The 23,588-nt window shown below is 37.6% G+C and overlaps 1 protein-coding gene across 1 annotated transcript in view; it reads right to left on the reverse strand.

Annotated features, from left to right (window-relative positions):
* Positions 1-2,984: 2,984 nt before the first annotated feature.
* The window catches only part of secisbp2l (SECIS binding protein 2-like), a gene marked incomplete at its 3' end in the record, with an annotated part of 30,931 nt that continues 10,327 nt past the window's right edge, over positions 2,985-23,588 (reverse strand). Inside the window, 17 exon segments of the mRNA NM_001170826.1 lie at positions 2,985-5,283; positions 5,642-5,858; positions 6,480-6,634; positions 8,188-8,408; positions 10,354-10,516; positions 10,653-10,782; positions 11,362-11,531; positions 12,383-12,524; positions 12,686-12,853; positions 13,338-13,418; positions 15,240-15,374; positions 15,620-15,735; positions 16,473-16,497; positions 16,863-17,086; positions 18,337-18,472; positions 20,315-20,627; positions 21,389-21,567. Coding sequence (NP_001164297.1) covers positions 4,640-5,283; positions 5,642-5,858; positions 6,480-6,634; positions 8,188-8,408; positions 10,354-10,516; positions 10,653-10,782; positions 11,362-11,531; positions 12,383-12,524; positions 12,686-12,853; positions 13,338-13,418; positions 15,240-15,374; positions 15,620-15,735; positions 16,473-16,497; positions 16,863-17,086; positions 18,337-18,472; positions 20,315-20,627; positions 21,389-21,567 — 3,219 coding nt within the window.

Genomic DNA, 23,588 nt, shown 5'->3' on the forward strand with positions numbered 1-23,588 from the left:
AAAAGCAGAGACCCCTCCAATCCTGGTACAGTACTATTTACTGTAATAAAGGTCTTCTCAGTAAAGATCAATTAGCACCAAGGGACCTTGGATTAGAAGGGAAAGGGCATTCAATAAAACATTACTGGCTCAGTATTTTTAATCAAAAGAACTTGGGGAAGTCAAAAAGGCAGGATAAAAATGGGCTATAATGATACAGGTATGGGACCTGTTACCCAGAATGCTTGGGACCTGGGGTTTCAGATAAGGGGTCTCTCTGTAATTTGGATCTCCATACTTCAAATCCATTAAATCCAAGAAATGACTTAAACATTAAATAAACCACATAGGATTGTTTCCCCTCTAATAAAGATTAATTATATCTAAGGAAGGGTCAAGTACATGGTAGTGGTTTTGTTTTTTTTTAAAAAAAGGGAAAATTTTGAAATATTTGATTAAAATGGAGTCTATGGGAGATGACCTTCACATAATTTGGAGCTTTCCACATAATCCCATAACTGTAATGCAAAGCAAGGCAAAATGTACTATAAAATATTCCATGCTTCATTTGGTCATTTTAGCTGCACTGTGAATACCCCCCCCAAACATAACTGCTTAAGAAGAAACACTCAATTTTTCTAAGCTTCACAAAACCACAACAGACAATACTTGAGGTTTTCGGCTGGGTGAAAAAATGTCACTGCATCTACAGGGGGCCTGCCTTCCACGATGATAGGGGTCCTTGTAAACCTTCCCCGCATCTGTATAAACATATGCTCATTTACCTTTGGTTCCAGTCTGAAGATGCCCCAAACAGCAGCTACAAACAAATCAGTATCTGAATGACTGACCCACAGCCAAAAACAGGAGAGATTAGAAGGTGAGTGGAGTTTTATACACTTGACTTAAGGTTATTAGATCTGTGCTATTATTTTTATAAGACTATCTGGCTTTCAGTTAGTTCAGACCCCAGCACATATAGCCAAAATCACAAGGTGGGCAATATTTTGCACAGATTCCCTGCAGCAGGCTATGGCTCTGATCCCATGTGCAGTAAACACACCATACATGGTCCCTAAATACTGTAGTTGTGCCTGTACTTAGAGCCACTGTGTCAGCCCAGGTGCAGGCACACACAGCAGAAACTGTAGGCCAAGAATCCGCCCTGTATGGCACTGGCCTTACCCACTGTACTTAATACTGATATTTCCTGTTATCAGAAAATAGCCAATTTAAGCTGCTATTTCAAAAATTATATTTGAAACATTCAAAGACCTGTATCAATTACTTGTATAAAATCACACTAGAGCTAAAGTCCAGCTGCCCAAATTGAACATTTTTGCGCTCATTATGAATATCAAGCAGATGTCATTAGAGTGCAAGCTGTTGCTATTTTTCACTCATCTTTGATCAGCTGCTTTCTGATATGTACAAACAGTCTGACAATAGGACTTGCCTAGAAGTCCTGTGTACAGAGGAAACGTTGCTTACCCCACAGGACACAGTCTGCCTCAAGTATCTCCTGTTCTGACTGGTCTATCTTATAGTCTTCCATCTCAGAACCACCAGCTAGCAAGAACTTTCAAAGGCCACTGGCCCAATGAAAAAAAAATTAAATAAAGGTAAATACTACAAACTGGCTGTATTTGTGCTCCAGGCAAAGTTAGATTACAACAGTAGTAAAGTTATGTACTTGTAACCAATCTGAAGTTTTCAAATACCATAACAGGCTTTAATGTTTTTACAAATGGTGCAGGGGTCCTTTTTCCAGAAAAGATGACTTTTACCGATTCCATAGTAGAGCCCATTAACTGTAATGGTTTTTAACACTTAACGTCAAAAAGGTTAAAAATGTATACAGAATGAATTAGGTAAATATTGCCTGTTTCAAGATCAAGAAATATTTGAACCACAGAAAGAGAACAGAGACCTTTTCCTTTTAATTTAATGTTGGTCTTATATAGGTTCAGTATTCCGTCACATCTCTTTGCTCAACAACACTCAAAATACAAAGGGTAAGGTCTGTCGCTGCACTCTCATCATTGTAAGACTTCATTCCTTACCCCATGCATTGGCCAATCTATAACCTAACCCAGGTAAAACTATTTTTTAAATACATGGAAAGTTTTAAATTTATAGCAAAGTTTAAAAACAGCTCTGTTCAGACCGATTCCTGAAAATCACCATGTGTGTGGCCATCTTAACATAATATATGAGAGATGCCCTAAAGCAGTAGGTTTATTTCACCTTTTAGCCTTGAGATGTGTACTTGAAATTACAATCACTTGTGATCCTATATGAATTCACTTACAGAAGTAATGACACACATGTCGTGAGTGCCGACATTCCTCATGTTGATTTTTCCTATATATATGTATATAGTGAGAAAGACAAACTTATAATGAAACAGACTTGTTAATAGGAGGACTAAACTCAGGGGACAGAAATACACTTTGGTTATGTAGTCCATATGTTTCAAATTGCAGCTCTGTCTTCTCTAACATGTCAATATAGTAGGGGGTGGGGCTTATTTGCTTCCTGTCAGCAGTGCTCAAATCTAACCAACAGAAAGTATTACTGTGTTCACATAGTTATACCTTCTATATATCAGAGATGGTACTAGCCCTTACCACTGCATACTGTGAGCATAAAAAAACAAAAAAACTAAAGGCCAACTTAAGAGGTAATCACATGCCAATATTGCTTTACAGCTCTCCATTTACTGCTCTTATCTAGCATGTTAAATATTACATTCTCTGGACACATACATAACTGTATTTGGTAGCCATTTGTATTCCTACAGCTGCAGTGAGGTAAGTAAACCACCCCAATGGATGATAGCACAATGGGAAATAGAGATCTCTTTCTATGGCTGTGCATTTGTGTATTCTTGACAAATGAAGGTTGCACATAGAAAACACAAGTAGTTTTGGGTGCTCCCGTAAGCGTACACAGCCATAATGATCAGTAAACTATATATTTACCCTCACAGAAGCCACAGGTGCAAATGGTACCAAAACTGCCATGGATATGTACCTTTAATAGTCCTTTTAATTACATACTGCTACAATTTCAAACAATATTTACAAATTCATCCAAAATCAATGCTGAAGCTATTTAGAAATAGCTCTTTTACATTCCCGATTATGGTGGATCAGTAGATATATATACAAAATGCAAATCATTGCATATAGACAATGCTAGTTATATATTTCTGTACTGTTTAACATATACTGTGTGAGGCAACACATCTTACAAAGAGTGGGAGTACAACACACACAAAGTGTAGCACAAAGCCAACCTTCAGAGTGCATTACTTAATGTGATTCTCTTTGATGAATACAATGGTTAGGTTTATACGCTTTGAAGACCAGTAGCATTCAGAGCTGTATGTCAGTTAATATACTCCCATGCACCTGAAAGCAAATGAATCTGTACCTAGAATAAGCTAGGGAACAGTCATATTCTAACACTATCCTATATTTAAGTTGTTTTACACTAAAAGGCTTCTATTTGACATCCTTTCAGACTGAGTATTACATGTGGTTAATCATTCAGTATCCAAAAGCCTTGCTGGACTAAATGCTTTATAATATTTACACGTCATTTAAATAGATTCTCCCCAAACCTTAGCATACCTGCTGTAGAGAACAAAGACAAAGTTATCATGTGGCCGGCAAATAATCAGACATCAACGTCAATGAGTTGTGTTGATCCTATACACAAGTAAAGTGAGTTAAGAAAGATTATCAAAAAGCGCCCAAGTTTTTTAACACTTTCCATATATCTGTGTTTAACATTTACTAAAAATAGATGAATTAAAACATGAAATGAAATTCTGAAATGTTAGCATCCATAAAATATTGTCTCTCTACTATAATTAATACTTGGAAGTCATAAGCTCAACTCCAGCAAAGCTTAATTTATATTTGAAACCAGAGTTGTTGCATTGGAACCATTACTATAACGACATGTTCCCAGACTGGATTCTATAAAAATGATGACGCCATATGTGAGGCCCATAAAAATTAATCACTCCTCACACAGAAACAGAGGCTTTTACTACTCTATCTAAGCAAGCATACACACTGTGCATTGTAAAGAATATACAAATGGACAATAAATCCCATTATTGCCTATGCTTTTGATTTCAGATTTATGAACAGATTTTTTTTTTAAATAAATACTTAGAAATATGTAAAATCTACCATAAATCATACTTCACAAAAAAACTCTTTAGAATGCAGAATCAAGTTTCAATGTAAACATATTGTCTGTTTTAAGACTGGGAATTGGAAAAAGTCTATTTGTCAAATGAATACAACAAAGCAGGAGAGAGATAGAATCACAATTTACCAATAAACCAATTACCTACAGTAACTACAGTAAACTGAAGGCTCAATGGAAGGTTAAAAAAAGGTTCTCTCAGTTTTGCTAAATAGCAGGTGTTATTTGAAACAATCCTTAGTGCTTGTATATAAATGAGTCAACAAGTATTTAATAGAAAAACGGATGTAGTTTGCTTGGAATTACATATATATTAAACTGTGCAAAACATTGAGATGAAACTTATATGGGAATGGCTGCAACTTTCCCACTAGAACAGCTTGCTTTTTTTGCAAGTGGAGAAGTTCCTGAGTTTTTTTTTTTTTTTTTTGCTCTACATAAAAGTGGAGTTAACTTTTTCTTTTAGTGAAGACTTTCGACCAGTCTGAGTGTGTGATCCATTTCTGACATGCATTTCTGCTGTCCTTTCTTTGCAGTCAGCAGCTTCTGACTGTTCACATTGCCCTACCTCATCCTCTTCACTGTGTTCAATATTATCCTCCTCAGGGCTGTTAGAGTTTACAAGCTGGAGGGATTCCATAGTTCTCTGGGTTTCCGAGACCCAAGATTCTATTCTGCTCACTGAAATAGGTTCTTGGGGATACTCATCATCATCCTCTTCTTCATCATCATCTTCCTCAAGCATTTCTGGTACCAATGTACTTGCTGTGCTAGTCATGGATGAATTGAGAACATCTCTGCCACTCCCATCCCATGATCCAGTTTCAGTGCTCTGCTGCGAGGCCCATTCAAGATTGTCATCTTGTTTTACCTCTTCCTTGTCAGCAGGAGTTGGTTTCTCAAGGGTAGCTGATGAGGTAGTACTGCTTGCAGTTTTCGGTTCTTGCTTTTGTGTGTTGTTTCGCACCAATGGTGCGCTGGCTGCTTGTTCTGACCCTGTAGTTGTGACTGAACATTCTTCATTTTCGGACGTTTCAAGCCCATCGGATGTTTCTACCATATTTCGCCAGTTTGTTTCTGTGACCAAAAAAAAATATGTGTGTTAATGCTCCCAACACCTGTACTGATTGTAAACACTGATCAAAGCTGCAGAAATAGCCATGAAACATTTCCTTCACTAGTGTATCATAATTCCAAACATTTTCATAAAAAATATGCATAAAATAATAAAAAAATAACAATTTCCAGCACACATAACTGAATATTGCTGTTAAGGGGCGTTGGGTACTGGCAGTTGGACAATAGCTGATAGAAATGACAAGCTACTATTTATAAATGCAATAATCTCTCATATGTTTTCTGTCATCAGGCCACTGGGGGCTGTAAAAAACACACTTTATATCCTATCCCAAGTAGTTTTGAAGAATGAACTTACCATAATCCTTCTCGTTCACCTCTGAAATGGGCTCAGAGATCACACTGCAGAAGGAAATTGCACTTGCTGCAGATGGATTACGAGAATGACCCATGTGAGGAACCTTTTTAATGTTCTTCAAAGCTTCTTCTGCTTGTTCTTGTTCCATTGAAGAAACCATATCCTTGTATGCTTTCCTGGCTTCCTCCGTCAGCGACACTAAATTATGAAACAAGCTCTGCAATGGAAACAAGACAATACCACTTACATGTTAAATGCTATTATGGGAAAATGTGTTTGAATCAAAAAGGTTAAAGGTGTAGAAAAAAAACCAATTAGAGATAAATTGAGTAGGGATGCACTGAATCCATTATTTTCCGATTAGGCCGAACCCCAAATCCTTTGTAAATGATTCGCCCGAATATCAAACCGAATCCTAATTTGCAAACGTGCAGCAAAAATGTTTAACTTTTGTGTTTATGTGACAAAAAGTCACGCGGTTTTAAGGGTTCAGTTCGGCCAGGCTCATTCAAAATCTACAAAAGTCTTTTACATGACTGTATCCAATAAATTCTAGCACATTATGGCATTTAGAAAACTATAAGCTAAAAAGAAATATTAGGTTTCTTTCTTAGAGAGCAGTTTGGTGGATATTATTTGTCCCTGTATGGGACTATCTAACTCTGTGTCACCCGATAGAATCTGCTGTGGAAAAAGGTTTATAAAATAGGTGAGATTAGAGCAGAGTGGGACATGGTAAAGACTGATCAAGGAGGGTCTTCCTAATATTGGCAGGTATGCCTTCTCACAGAATTTACATTTTGGAATTTAGTAGGCCTGTTGTTTTAACAAATCTTACCTCTGCACCAGAATAACTGAAGATTCCAACAACACTAACAGGAACCAATTTGTTTACACAGCGCCCTAATGCTTTTCTACCAAGAGCAAAAACAAAAGGAATTTCTTGTTCCCTGGCCATAGCGATAACATTATACAGTGCTTCGTCCAGTCCACCTGAAATGAAAAACATATAATCATTAACATCTGAATGAAGACACATTCACACTTCTCTGCTCATATTGGTAACAGCTGCCAGATGACATTTGAACACTTGGAAATATCTATGGGCAAATACCTCTATGACTGCTTTGTGTGTACCTGTGCAGAGAGACAATTCTGTATGGCAATCCTGATAGCACACAACAGATTCCACTTTGCTAAATTTAGACAATTTACCAGGACCTCCAAACAAAACATAGGACCCAGAGTAATGTTCATGCTTGTAAGGTAGATTCCACCTTTCACAGCATGTTGGAGTGCAGGGTATGTAATTTAAGAGAAGCTGCCTCTCTACAAAGAATTTACTGGTAAGAGATGCTAGAGAGACTGAGTAAACAATGGCATATGTGGCCTCCCTAACTCCCATCTTTCCCCCCTACGGTCTATATTAAACACCGCTGCCAGAATTCTCCTCCTCTCATCCAGGAGAGTTCAGGCCCTTCCCCTGCTAAAGGCCTTATCGTGGCTTCCTATTAAACAAAGAATAGTTTACAAACTCCTTAACCTTCAAAGCCCCCCATTCCTCTGCTCCTCACTACATCTCTTCCCTGGTGTCTCCGTACGTTCCTGGCCGACTCCTTCGTTCCTCGCAGAGCAACCGTTTGGTTGTGCCCCCCACTACTATTGCTGTTTCCCGCTTAAACCCTTCTGCCTTGCTGCCCCTTACATTTGGAATTCCCTCCCTGATGTCCTCCGGAGAGAATCCTCCCTTAGTCTTTTTAAAACTAAACTTAAAGACTGCCTTTTGGAGCACTCACCCAGCACCTGATCTGGAAACTGGCACTTATACTGTAATGTCACCCACTGTGACCTATAGCACTTACATTTGCCCATTTGTGTCTGTTAGTTACCCCTCCCATATAGATTGTAAGCTCTACGGGACAGGGACCTCCTTCATCTTGTGTTTCTGACTCTTATTGCAACTGCACCTTGTATTTATTGTTGTACTTTGTATTTATCCATTATCTTTTGTATTTATCCATTATCTTTAACCCCCTGTCTGTATTAATGAATTCTACTGTACAGCGCTGCGTACATAAGTAGCGCTTTATAAATAAAGATATACATACATACATACATTTTAAAGTTTATCTAAAGGAGAACCATTGCTGTCACTTAAATGCAAAGTGGCTACATGAAGGATTAGAGATTTTGAGTGCAGTTCTCAAAATAGCATTATAGTAGTCACAATACAATATACCCTCAAAAAATGTTAATGAAACCTCAGCAGTTGCTCAGGCAATTGAAAAGACAGTAACAGATCAGAAGGTTATAATTGCTTCCTTTTCCACAGCTACTCTCTTAAAAATAAGGAAAAGAAAAATAAGAACCAAAGGCTCCAATTTTAGCCTCCCATGTTGGAACATAAAACTGAAATAAGGAAGAAACCAAGCTTATTTCTTTGATTTTTAAATAATGCCCTGGCTCCTCCTATTTTAGACTATTGGTGTATTGGTCAGATCATAGCCTTTTAATAGCTTGACTGTAATTTCAGTGAAGAAACTCACCTTTAGACTGAATTTTCTCACAGTTTGGTGAAATAATCACACATTTTATCTTATTTAACTTCATGTGTTTGGTAACCTCTCGTAAACCCATAACAAGTCGCCTCTTTGACTTTGCTTTCACAGGATCTTTTTGGTAAACACGCTCTTGAAAGCTGACAAGTTCTTGCAATAACACTGTCACGCATTCATCTATTTCTTTACTCAAAACTTGATTGCAATACCTGAAATAAATTTAACAAATAATAACATCTGTAAATATACATAGTTTGTATTTTAAAATGCATTAAGGAATAGCTTGGATTTTCACATCCCAGCAATGCAATCACATCTTTTTGAATTATGTGAATTTGGAGCAGGTTTGCACTTCTTTGGTCCATAAGATATAATAGTAAACAAAAGGTTCAACCTCCCAAAGTGATAAGTGGTAAGTGATAGGTGGGTTAAGTGATAAGTGGTAAATCTGAAGGTGTTTATGGATAATGGGGGCATAAAATACATTCAGTCTATGAACAATAAGGAATTTCACAATTTATATTTTAATATTAAATAATCATATTACAATGTAAATATGGAAATAAGATTAAAACACAACAGAATGCCCCAATCTCTATTAAGTGAAAACTGAAGAGATACTTTATACATCACTAGACAACGTAGCAATATTATTCAATTACAAACAGTTGTATTCTTTCAGATTATAAAGGTTACACTATTTAAATCACGGTACTTGAACTATAGTTTAGGTCAGTGCTGTCCAACTGGCGGCCCGCGGGCCGCATGCGGCCCTCGACCCCCCTCTGTGTGGCCCCCCACCTGTCTGGCTGCTTTGATGACTTAACTTTTTGTTAGCTTTAAATGGTATCAGTACTGAGATTAACTGGCCCCCTGAATGGTTCTCACCTCAGATTCAAGATATAATCCCTTTGTATTGTTTAAAAATGTAATCCCCTGTGTTGTTCACACCTTTTAATCTCTGCATTGTTCACCCCCTGCAGTGTTCACACCTCAGGCTCAGGCTGTAATCACCCACATTGTTCACATCTTCACACCTCAGACATTGTATGTACTGCCTGGCCTATGCTGCCTAGGGCAGGCAGAGTATGGCACACACAGACAGCATAGGGCAGGCAGTGTATGCACACACAGGCAGAATAGGACAGGCAGAGTATGGCACACACAGGCAGGGTAGGGCAGGCAGAGTATGGCACACACGGGCAGCATAGGACAGGCAGTGTATGGCACACACAGGCAGAATATGGCAGGCAGAGTATGGCACACACAGGCAGACTTTGGCACACACAGGCAGAGTATGGCACACACAGGCAGCATAGGACAGGCAGAGTTCTGCCTGTGTGTGCCATACTCTGCCTGCCCTATGCTGCCTGTGGGAGGTGAACCTGGCAGGGGTTTGTTCTGGGAGTTTGTTAGCAGTTGGAAATAGCCATTAAATGGTCCCTAAAGTGTGAAATTATATGCTGGGGGTTGCTGTGCTATCCACAGGGGAGGAGGCATATGGATTTAAGGGTGTGTCTTAATATGACATAATATAATTCTTTAACATATGAACGATGGTTGATATCCCTGCAGCGACCATTGTGATAAATTGGGTGTGGTTTGAAGTGGGTGTGGTTTAAAATGGGGGAGTGGCCAAAACTGGCTTTCATTAGCGGCCCTCCACCATGTATGCGAGAGAAATTCCGGCCCTTGGCACCGCAGAAGTTGGACAGCACTGGTTTAGGTCATACATGGTATCAAGGTTAATTATAAAAACTGGGCAGGAAATAGCATACATTTGTATGTAAATAGGTTATCCTTCCCACTGTTGCATCAAATCAGTTCAAAACTATGTAGTTCAATAGGATTTGTTTTCATTTTATTTTGTGAACAGCATTTCTTTATCAGCAATATCATCCATGTTTTAATTTATTTTCAATATGTGTTCTCCAGTTTCTTGATCTTTATTTATTAACTAGTCAGCGAACATATTCAAGATGAGTTCATATTCATACAGTGCATTATTGCCAATTCCCATTTATATTTTAATATTTGCCATTGGCAACTAGTGAATACCAGCTGAAAAAAAATGTTTCTTTTGGAATGAAACAAATTAAAAGAAATAATGTTAATTATTTATTTATTTTTAAATATGGCATGTTCTATACTTACTCTCTGAATCTTTTGCTGTGAATTTTGGTTAAGGTTGAAGTTGCCATTGGGCTGCCTATGCCTGAACTGGCTGGTGAGCCTTGAGATACCGGAGTCATACAGTAGGGGGAGTTTTGACTTGCTGGAGATAGGGAGGTATCACTTGGAGCACTCAGGCCTGCTTCTAAAAAGAAATATAACCAGTATTATAAAAACTTGAGGGAAGAATTCACCATTGCACAACATAGGCAAACTTGTTTGTTACAAGGTGTAAGATACACATTTAAGAAAGAAAAAAAATATCAATATTTGAGTTTTACCTTCTTGTGATGCTAGCTCCTCTGACTGATCATCTGCAAAACTTAGAGCATCTTTTTGTTCCTCTGATCCCAAGACACTTGGATCCACAGGTAATCGGCCTTTCTTTTCTTCTCTTTCTTTAAGAATGATCTACAGAATAATGAATAATTTAGCCTTCTGAATCAGGTCAGTCAGGCACATCAAGTTACTTTTCATTTTCTTACTATTTATAATATTCCTGGCACTAACTACTAACATAAATAATTTTTTTAAAAACCCACCTTTAAGGTAATGGTACAAGGGATGTTTTATCACCCGCAGTAAATATGCACTACCGCAAGCATCAAAACATCCCTAGTTTCCTTCCCACCAGCATGAAGTGAATCGCCGGTAGCTAAACACATTCGGTTACTGATAAAAAAAAATCTCAACTGCTGGTGGATCAGTCAGCACAAACATTCCCCTGAGGGTACGATAAAAATAATAAATGTGGAATGAAATCCCTCTTTAATTCATACTATTAAATTACAAGATCCGACAATACATTGGTGACTGGCAAGTCTACCACAAATAGCTGTACACAATTAATAAATAAATAGATATCTGTTTTACAATAAAAATTGCTGGGAACCACTTTTAAAGTATATTGTCTGCAAAAAGCGAATGTGCAAACTTCTGGCTGAACATGTTCTGGCCAGTTAAAATCCATTACCCATTTTAATACTTTACCTTTTTAAGTGCTGTGGGCCGTTTTAATTTTGGGACCTCCTTTTCTTTTCCCCTTTTGACTCGAGGAGCAGTGGAATCCAGAGGGTTGGGTGAACCCATCACAGCCTGGGCCTTAGTGAACACATTTCTGTTTGTATGTTCCTTGATGTGAAATGGGACAGCACTACCAACTGTACAATGAAAGGAGTGAAGCTTATATAAATAACTATGATTCATAAATAAAATGTAAAAATCCTAATTTTAACAGAAATGTATGGAAACCATAAAAAGCAAAATACATTTAAATGTTCTTTTTAAAAGGTAGAGAAAATGTATAAACCTTGAACAGGCTGTAGGCATAATGGGCTTTTAGAGCACACTATCCAGGATCTTGGCCTCCAGCTGTTAGAGGATCAGTGTCCTTTATGATCTGATGTATGTATGTATGTATGTATGTATGTATGTATGTATGAAAGAGACATTATCTCTGCCTTAAGTGCTATGTCACACAATATTAAGTGCTGCCTAGGTGTAACACAGCCTTTAGGCTCATAGTACACTAGGAGATTAGTTGCCCGCATTAAACCTTTTCTACCAAGGGAGACTAATCTCCTGCAAATACTTTCCCACCAGCTAACATTGAATCACCGGTAGGGAAATGTGTGCAGTGTTTCACCACTGGTAATTTCAGTGTTAGCCGGTGGGAAGTAATGTTTTGTCGCCCGCAGTAGCAAAGAATTATTGTGGGCGACAGAATGTCCCATGTCCTAACCATAAGGGCTATTGCAGATGGGATGATTTGTCCCCCACATCTAATCTCCACCAGCACGGGAGCCAAAATGTCTGAAGTTATCTGCCAGGATTAATGTTTTGCCACATGGGCATCAGAAATTGCATTTAGCTATAAAAAAAAAAAACAAACTACTTCTAACAAGCACTGTAGCATTAAAATAAACTCAACTCTGTTATCTGGTACTAACAACATCTTTATTTTGTGTAGAGTGCACAATTTAGCAGGGTTACCTGGGACAGCAATACTAACCTGTATAAGATAAAGGCCTGGTATTGGTGATTTGACGAGCTTTCATTGCTTGTTGCTGTCTCTCCAGTTCTGCTAGCATATCTCCCAGGTCCAGCTGCACAGGAGTCTTGCTCTTCTTTCCTGATGCCTTGGACAAGGCTTCCTGTAATATAATTAATATTGGCTCCAAATACACAATCTATAACACTGCCATATAATGTGCATGAGGCTAAAATTAAGGAGATATATTTATGAAGCAGAGTATAAAAAAAATGCATATATAATAAAAACGTTGATGCACCAAACAAAACAGTGTATACAAACCTGGAGCTTTTTCTGTTCCATACTAATTTCTGAATATTCCTGTGCAGTAGCCAGCGCAGCTGCAAGAGCCTTTTTCTTCTGACTTTTGGCTCTCTTTGGTACAGAAGTGGTGATTGGGATTGGTGTCTGAACAATATTAATTGGGGAGTTTTCAGGCAAACCATTCAACTGTGAAGAGCAGAAATAAGCTTATTTGTATTGAACGGTCAATGTGCATTATTTCTGACACTCATTCCATTACTCAGATGAGGTATACAGCTTAAAGGGGTAACCTGCCTTCAAGTTAACTTTAAGCATGTTATAGAATGGCCAATTCTTAGCAACTTTTCCATTGGCCTTCATTTTTTTTTTTATAGTTTTTGAATTATGCCTTCTAAATCTTTCAAGTTATCAAATAGGGGTCACTGACCCCAGAAGCCCATAAAAATTGCTCTGTGATGCTATATTTTTATTGTTTTATTATATTATTACTTTTCATATGACATATTTTTATTCAAACCAAAAGCTAAATAATTCAAAAACCACAAATAATAAAAAATGATGGGCAATTCTCTCTACATCACACTAATGGTTAATTTAAAGTTGAAAAGCCCCTTTAAATACAGCATTTACATACTGTAACAAGGTCATGATGAAAAAAACTACAGCTTACCACTTTAGTTGGTATCTTTGTCTGTGCGTTGTCATTTCTAGCACCATTACTGCTGTTAAGCTCTGGAAATTCATCCTCGTCCTAATGATGGAAAAAGGGAGTCAACCTTAATGGTTATATATACTTCCCTTGTGAACCATATTGGCTTAAAGAAGAAGGAAAGGCTAAGTCACTTGGGGGTGCCAAAATGTTAGGCACCCCCAAGTGACTTAGATCGCTTACCTTCTACCCCGGGCTGGTGCCCCTGTATGGAGAGAACAGCACCAGCCCGGGGTAGCAGCGATCGCTTCCTCCTTCCTCTCTCGCTGCCGCGCATGCGCAGTAGAGTGAAAAGCTGAACTTTAACAGAGAAGTCGGCTTTTTCACTCTACTGCGCATGCGCCGGACTCGGAGTCTAGGGGAAAGGAAGGCAGAAGGAGGAAGCACATCGCCCCAGGTGCCCCGGGCTGGTGCGGTTTTCTCCTAATAGGGGCACCAGCCCGGGGTACGAGGTAAGCGATTCAAGTCACTTGGGGGTGCTTAACATTTTAGCACCCCCAAGTGACTTAGCCTTTCCTTCCCCTTTAAAGGAAAAGTAACACTAAAAATTTTTAACTAAAAAATCTATTCTACCCTGCACCAATAATTGCCCTCTCCTACAAACCATTTATTATTTTGAATGCTGTAGTACAAAATACCTGTTAAAAGTTGGCTTCCAGTCATTTGAAGAAAGGCGGTACGGCAATGCAGGGGAAGTAACAGGGGAAGCGTCCACTATGCGACGATCGATTTATCGAGCCTAGCCTGACTCCTTCCTATACAGAAGGAAGGCTAGGCTCACTCAATCGATGCTAATAATCATATGGAATGCTGATCCACAGAGCAAACAATCTAGATTTAGCATAAAGCTACAAAAACTGTTGTATATTGGATCAAAGTTTTCCAAAACCAAAAATCAGTAACCAATATCAATAGGGCCAGTTCATAAACTCATCCATCCATCAAATATTTTTTTTAAAAATAACTGTATAGTATTTTGCCTGTTTCCATAACCTAGAAGCCTTCTAGTGTCTAGCAGTGATCTAACATATTTCATAATCTTGGTACATCCTTTATACAAGTTACATATAGGGGGCAGTATATACTCATGTTCTGAACAAGCCCAGTAACTAGCATTTATTGAAACAATTTTTCCAACTGTTTTATTTTAATATTTATAATATATAGCCTTTGTTAATTGTTGCACTTAACAATGCAGAACAGTAAAACTGAAAACATTTTTGGCCTTCGTGGTTCTTCAGACCAATTGTAGGAGGATAGGAAGGCAGTAATTACTATGATTGCAAGGAGTGGCAGGGAGATAAATAAGGGAGAGAAACAAATGGATCCACTAGTGTTTACTTAAAATACATGCCATTTTGTAATTAAAAAAACAAACAAACCACTTTTTCCATTCAAGTCCTATTTGATTATCTCATGCTGAATATGGGCGTACAGTATTAGGTTTAACTGAAGCATGTAGCATTATAGACAGCCCCAGCCTTTCCCCCCACTGAAATGAATGGTGCAACATGTTCTGCATATATACTAATAAACTTAGCCCTCCAGCATTTTAAAAATATATGCCCTATTCTTCTCTAGCAGGAAAATCTAGCTGAGTAGCACTGAAATTGCTTTATTAAATAATTTAATAACAGTAATAATAATGTTGTCATGTTTTTCTCCTCTGAGACTCTGAGTCCATTATATAAATGCAAACACATTCATTACATTATTCTGATACATTTCTTACTAGTCAGACCTAGGTTACAATCATCATTCTCAGATCAAAATGGTAATGAAAGAAAGCCGCCTATATGAGAACACTTAAACCATTTTATTTGTAGGTGTTAAGGACAATGTTATCCTAAAAGGATAATTTACCTCAAAATAAAGATGATCTGGGCTTTGTCCAGATTTGTTAGATGAAGCTGGAGTTCCTGTCTTGTTGTCCTGTTTCCTTTGCAAATTATGCCTTCTCTCTGAAGATGTACTCTGCCCCCTTAAGCGATATCCAAGCTGTAAAAAGTTAAGTAAAAACACAATCATCTAATCTTACCAAGACTGTGCATGTAACAGAAGCTTGCCCACTTGTGGTTGCTAGAATTTGAAAATGTCCCAAACAGCAGCTATCTGGTACACAGATATGTAAATTGTTACCTTTGATTCATAATGAATCAGGGGAAGAATTATTTTATCTGAAGGAATGAGGGTATAAAAAAGTGAAACACTAGAATTTGTGAACACAACACGATAATAGCTACCTGTGCATTGTTTCGTATTTCAGTCTGTCTTCCTCCTCTAGAAAATGTCTGTCCTTTTTCATTCCAAGGTCTTTTCTGGGTTGCCTGAGAAGCTACACTGGCCCAGCTACCACCAGCTTAAAAAAAAAAAAGTCACATCCTTAGAGTTAGTCATATCATTTAAATCAAGAAACAAGATTGTGCATTATATATTATACAGGTATGGGATCCCTTATGAGATAACCAGTTCCAGAAAGCTGTTAATTATCATCAGTGTCTCATAAAGTATATTTTAGGCAAATAATTCTAATTTTAAAAAATTATTTCCTTTTTCTTTATAATAAAACAGTACCTTGTACTTAATGGTAAGTAATCAGCATGAATCTATGTTGGTGGCAAAACAATTCTTCTGGGTTTACTTAATGTTTAAAATTTTTTTAGCAGACTTAAGGTATGGAGATCCAGCTTACAGAAAGATCCCTTATCTGAAAAACCCTGGGTCCCAAGCATTCCAGGTAAGAAATCCCATACCTGTATCAACAAATAACTTGCAGGTATAGAATCTATCACCTGTATCCAAGACGGCTAAAAAAGAAGGGGGAAGCTGCATGATTTGTATACTAAAATATAGTTAAACACTAAGAATAATCCGATACACTTGTTTTGTACATTTGGGATTATGCCGGACTCAATGATAAGGCTCTGTTGTTTTATTACAGAGGAACACCAAAATCAGACAAAAGAAAAAAAAAGGCCATTAAAATAATAAGAGGAGACGAATGGCATTGCTGGTTTTGGGAAAATCTGGTTAAAGGGTTTGAGAATTCAAAGTCTGCACAGATAATAAATATAAAAATAGGGGAAAAGTCAATACCTGCAGGTACTGCTGGATCTGAAATCTGAAAAAAAATAAATATACAAACAATGAAAACCTGACATACATATAAATATCACTTAAATAGTATTTACTGTTAAAAAAAAAAAAAGTGTTTAAATGTAAGAATTGTGTGAAACATTTGTCCTAAATGTGGCTAGCTCAAGGCAAGGACTAGATAGCTATGTAATAATCATCTGCATAAAGTAAATTGTATTAAACTGCACATCTGCTCATTGAGTTTGGCATTAACTTATTAGTTAAAGAAGTGCTGGCATTTTTACGTATAAGGGCTCTGGCACACGGGGAGATTAGTCGCCCGCGACAAAACTCCCCGTGTGCCAGAGCCCTAAAGGATCACCCTAGCCCCAGAATATAAAGAGTACTTACACTGACTGCACCACAATCAGCATGCCTCGTACACATTGCCGCAGCTTGGCAATGCTTTGGACTACAATAGCCGCTATCACTGTCGATATCAGCTTCACTGGCTCCCTGTTCACTTGATGACTCTGCAGCAGGGTGGGATAACCGCCTGCGTCTAACCTTTGACTTCCAGGGTGTTGCACCGACACTTTCACAGATAGTCTTGTTTGCTATTTCATTTGGGAAATCTAAAAGAAAATGATTCATTTGGTATGCAACAATATTTTAATAAAATAACAATGCAGTGTTGCTGGGCACTGTTCATCAAACTAAAACTTTAATTACATACTAGCACCATGATGCATAATTTTAAAATGTCTACTGCCACTATGTGATCCTTTCCAATGGCATCTGAAATTCTATTCTATCTCAAGGCTGTAGGGCACATTTACAAACATACAGCACAAATACAGATGATCTGTTTACTACTAGTTAGAGATTTAAAGCAAACATCTTATTGGTTACTATGGACAACAGCACTGATGCGGTTTAAAACATAGCTAGGTTAGTAAATCAGTCATATGCCTGTCCTAGAGCAGCATCGATCTATGGGGAGACTTTCATCAATTACTACCTGGCAAAGTATTTGCAAAAACTGGCTCCTCTTTATATAGCACTCTAAGGGGCACATTCATCAAAGTACAACAGGTCCGAATACAAAAAATTTGTATTCTTTCTAAAGTTTACAACTTTTGTGTATTTTCTGCGATATTTTCATACATTTGCGTGACTTTTTTTATACTTTGCGACAAAAAGCGCAACAATTTGTGCGACAAAATCATATTTGTCGCGCTGAGTACGAAAGTTTCTAATTCATTCAAGCTTCAGTATTGTGACTTTCCTTGGGCCAGTTTGGAGCTGCAGAGTGCCATTGAATCCTATGGGAGGCTTCCAAAATCCTGCACGGAAGAATCAAAGTCAAAAATCTTTTCCTGCCGTTTACGATCGTCAGATACGAAAACATTTTCGTACTATCATATACAATTTTTTTGTACTTTAAAAAGCACAATACAAATTTATGTATCGTGCTTTTTAAAGGTACGAAAATCGTATAGTACGAAAATCTGGAGAAACTACACCGCAGGCAGTAATTGCCAGATCAAATATTAACATGAATGTCTACCTCTACTTTATTATTATCCTAGTTCACAATTCCCCTTACCTTTTCCAAAGTAGTGCTATGTCATCTACCAATGAACCTTATCATGAGTACATGAAAGTTTGAATTGGGAACTAATGATTTTGTAACTTCAGAATAATTTCCAAAACATTTTTACCATTGATCACAACTTAAACCCCTTTTTTGCACTTGCACACGTCGACAGCAAAAATGTAAAATTGAAATATGAAGTTAACCTCAGGAATTCAAACATACAGCATTCTGGACAAATATTAGCTCTTACATGACATAAACGTGTTATACCTTGGCATTCTTTACCTGTTTGTTGACAGGCATCCACTAAGAGAACTATTTTGGATCTTGTTTCAGGGCTTGAAGCACAGGTTTCTTTTTGAATGGCCACACTCTTCATGGGAGGTCTCTTGCACCTGGGTTGTGGTAATGCCGGTTGTGGCTGTTTTGGAGATTCAAAATTGTAAACATTTTCACAACACACAGATTATGATATAAAATTTTCTTATAATCTAAATTGCTTGAAATAATGTTTTACAGAGTTTAGATGGACAACCTGTTGGGATGGCTGACAAATGTACCTTTCTTCTTTGTTTTTCAGGCTGACATGAACCTACTTCCAAACCTACCTATAGGTCATGCTGACTTTTTTCCTAAAAGTCCTGTTTCTCCACATAAATCTTACTGAAGATCCTGAACCCGACTGTCTGGCAGCCCGACTGTAGCTTCTCAATCTGTCAAAAGGACTACATAAACTGGGAGGATTCAGCTTGCCGTTTGCTTCAAAGAGTTCCCCCTCCCTCCCTCGCATAGCATAGCGTTGTGAACTAGATAACAGGCAGGCTTGATCTTTCCGTTGCCTGCCTACTTCAAAGGGCTGAGCCCTCTCTCTGCTTCTCCCACGAAGAATTAAACAGCAGGCCAGCTTAAGCTCTCCAGTGCCTGTCTGCCTCCCCCCTCCCCATTACACACAGACAACAGAGCTGAGCTTGTCACACACTGGCAGAAAGCAAAAGGGGCGTTGCAGGTTTGTGATTGGGCATATTTATTCACTTGGGAGGCATTTCAATTAAAACCCGGAAGAGGGGAACAAACATGGCTGCTCCGTGGGTCTGTAATTCGTGCTACCATAATTATGAAGTGAAAAAACTTTTAAAACAGATTTAGTTTATAAGGAATTTAAAGCTGATACAAATTAAAACACAACAGCAGGTTTAAAAAAATTAATTAATTAATTTGTTGTCAGTATCACTTTAAGGCACAGAAATGCCAAAGGCAAAGAGAAGGAGGCAGGCTGGGAAAGACTGATCCTAAAGACAACCAGGTGGGAATACAAGGGACAAAAAACATATGACTTTTTTTCATTGGGATGCAAACTATATAACAATAAATCCATGTATACAAACACTTATTTTCTTAATCTAATTGAGTTGTAAGACTTTATTGCACTATGGGCACTCATTCATTGGGTTTTATGTTTTACTTTAATTACTGTCACATTTTCCCGTGTATCCCATAAGCTACTGCCAACTAAAAAGGACCATAAAATCGCCAGGGTAAGTCCTGTACCCCATCTAGAGACTTCAATTCATTCTTAACTACCGTAGCATTAAGCCAATAATATAGGTTTCATGGAAAAGTATTCCGTTATACAAATGGGCTACTTCAGGACTTCTCATACTTTGCTACAAGTATTATAAAGTCACTGCCATGTAAGATAGTTTATAGTATATATTCAAGACAAAGGCTGACTGAACTGCCTAAAGAATGCTTTATCAGAGCTCAGCCATGTATATAATAATAAATATGACCATAAAACGTATTTTACTTTCCAGCATTAAGCAATGATTATCTCTGTGGCTATACCAGGGAATGTTATGAGTCACTAGGATATCTATCTGGTGCCTGTGTTGTTAAATTATGTATTTTATTCTTACGTAAACAGCAGTTTAACCACAAACCAGAACTTCATGACTGTTAGGGCCAGGGTCAGCTGGAATATACAGGTATTCTATTGTCAGAAATATCCATGCAATGTGACAGTATTTTAGTGTTACTAAAAAATGTGGCATGAGCAGACCAATCCCAGTCCGAGTTTTGTAAAAGATATTGTGGTTTCATGCTTTAGAACAGATTCCGGAGTAATTAAAAATGTCAGAGTGAAAATAAAATTTCCTTTTTTTTATCCTATATAAAATGTAACATAATAGAAGGAAACATCACAATTCTTTAGAAAGACAATGAAAAACAACATATGAGTGCAATATTCCACTGAGATACATACTTTGTGAATAAGTGGGGCTCTGGTATTCCTGTTTCTTTGACTGGTCAGGGCATTTATCTGGCTCTGCTGGCTGGCTCGCTCACTGCAGTCTACGGATACTGCATTTGTTGCTTGCAGAGGAGTGGTGTAGGGAGTTGGAAATGGGTGGTAGAATCCCATAACTTGAGCACATGGTGCCGGCATTAACTGATAGTACATGTAATCTTGAGACACAGGAGGTTGTGTAGATAAAATAGGATAAGCAAGGTAGGGCCCAGCTGGGCTTGAGTTTGACTGCTGCCACCGAATATCATTATTATATGAAGGAAACTGTCTGAGAAATAGAAAAAAATATAAATATTTTAGCCTTTATTCCAGCAAGTCTGGTATGAAAAGAAAAACCTCATGTAACATAACAGCTCATGATAATTTATAAATATAGAAATAGAAAAATGTACATGAAGTAATGTGGATTTGTTTGTTTGTGTGTGTGCGCGCGTGTGTATATAAACATATATAAAGTATAATATATACATTCTTATTAACAGAGATCAGCATGTGATGACACTGTATGCACTCGTTCTTACACAAAAAAAAAGTAAATTACAATATATTAAAATATGATGAAGAGAGACAAGCTATTGGGTGGAAAAGTAATTGAAAATAGCATCTGCACTAAATTTACAAAACACATTCATTATAGTCTAATATTGATCTGTTCTAGGGAGAGCTTCTTATTCCAGCTTTGATGTTTAAATAAAAGTGTGTACTGACCCAGAGGACAGTAACTAGCTTTTAAAAGCTGTTGTGGTTAACAGTGCAGGAATTCCTTCAATAAGTATCCAACGAATGAGGCTTTGCATTGGCCGTCTGTTGCCATGACAGAACAATTCAGTAGGTATAACATGCCAGACGAGTAATGTATTTGCACAATATATTTGAGACAGTGAGAAACTTCAGCTGATGTCAAACTCCTGATGACGTGTATGCACAAGACAAATACGGTATAGTGTCTATTTATAGAACTGACCAGAACACAAAAGGAGAATATATATCTGTTTACTCTCTGATTTTATAGATTACACTAAGAATTACCTATTAGACTGATTTTCTTGAACAAATGGATAGCAAGTTATAAGGTAACTCGGAATGGGCGTGGGTTCCAGTCCACCTACACTCCCACCATCACTAGGAAGGGCCATGGGTATTGCAAGTGCTTCTGCCCCCTTCTTTTGAGGGACAAAGGGTTCTACTTCAGCAGACAATTTTCCATTCTGAAAAAAAGTCATGAAAACATTGAGACATTAGCACAATTGTACATATACACACATATACTATGTTTTTATAGGCACAAATACAATATCTGCATAAACAAAACAAGGTGCACAGAAGCATTTGGCTGATCATATAATATCTATATTCCCTCAGTATACTACTAGAATATTTAGAAAGAAAATGATCATACAGGCAGCAAAGAGAAATACTTCCCTTAAGCTGAAAACAAGACACTTTTGAATATGACTAACATCCAAATCCTTAACATCACATGACTTTTTTTGTCACACAAACACAAAAGTTAAATATTTTTCACCGCACAATTCGTGCACAGTTCCTTTAACCCCTCTGTGGGCTAATCTGCACTTGCCAATTAGTAGTCGGTTCAGTATCCAGCCAAATCTTTCACAAAGGTTTGGCCAGATCCCAAAACAGTGGATTTTGTGCATCCCTAACCTGTACTATCATTATTCTTTTAGTATTTTTTTTTTTTTGCCAGAATTGATATTGATATACTATATATTACAGCAACAATAAACTGGCATGCAAGTAAATGCAATTAAAGTATATACTTATAAGTGGTGCCTGTTATAAATCAGAACTTAGTGATGTAATTCTGTCACATAACTTACTGAAACTTGTGTGTTATAATAATGTATCCTGTTGTAAAATATGAGGGTATTAAAAGTCAAGTAAAAGCCTGTAAATAGCCAAATCCATGCATTTCAGCATCAAAATCTGCTTCATGTGTGTGGGCACAGGCCAACGCAGTGCTAACCAGAGCGGCCTAAGGCAAGCTGTACAGCTGTTTCTCAGCTTACATTTATATGCAGGCCAAGAAACAGTGACATAACAGCCTTAAAAAATTATAGAAAACTTACTAACAGTGTAAACAAAAAGCAAAATAATCATATATGACAATTATCTAACAAAGTAATAAACTTTGTTATTCTTCTTTTCAGAGGAGAATATTGAAAAATATGTTCAGCATGATTAAGGGGCACATTTACTAATCCACGAACGTCCGAAAAGTGCCCGAATGCGTTTTTTTTTAATGATCGGTATTTTGCGGTTTTTCGTAAATTGACGCAACTTGCGCGAATTGTCGCGACTTTTTCGTAGCCGTCGCACTGAGTACGAAAGTTTCGGATTCATTCAAGCTTCAGTATCGTGACTTTCCTTGGGCAAGGTTGGAGCTGCAGAGTGCCATTGACTCCTATGGGAGGCTTCCAAAATCATGCAAAGTCTGAAAGGTTTGCCCGCCGTTTATGAGCACTCAATACGAAAAAGTCGCGACAATATACGAGCAAGTCGTAACGGCTACGAAAAAGTCACGACAATTCGCACAAGTCGTAACAGCTACGAAAAAGTTGCGACAATTTACAAAAAAGTTGTGACGGCAACAAAAAAAAATCGCAAAAAAATACGAAAAAGTCGCAAAATGTTTGTTTCCAATCTGATTTTTTTCCATTCGTGATTCGGATTCATGGATTAGTAAATGTGCCCCTAAGTATTCACATGGGTAGATGTCTGTGCTAATCAATAATGGATTGTCTAAGCATGTGACTTAAATAAAAGGGCAATACAACTGAACTTCTGCTGCAGCACTGCCGTTAGGACAATAATCTAGGTATCTTACCCGGCTGTAAATCAACTGGCCATTTTTAACATCAACCCATACAATCTGAATGGCTTGGTCATCATCCTTCTTATTAAGGAATTATAAACACATTAAAAGTGGTATGAAAGGTGATCAGAAGGCAGCCATTTTTTAGAAATAATGATCAATTTGGCAATGCTAACTAAAACTATCAGCACCATCATCATATAACTTAGTGGAGGAAATACAGAAAAATATACATTCACCTCTTAATATTTCTATATGACATATATAAAGTAAAAACATAATAAACGTACTACTAGGTAAAATATGGATGCCACTAGAATCATACAAAGTACAGTGGTAACCCAGGGTGACCACTCTGGTGACATAAAAGGGTGGTGAGGCAGGGACGGGTAT

This window comes from Xenopus tropicalis, chromosome 3 (genome assembly GCF_000004195.4).
Source record: "Xenopus tropicalis strain Nigerian chromosome 3, UCB_Xtro_10.0, whole genome shotgun sequence".
NCBI classification, from domain to species: Eukaryota; Metazoa; Chordata; class Amphibia; order Anura; family Pipidae; genus Xenopus; species Xenopus tropicalis.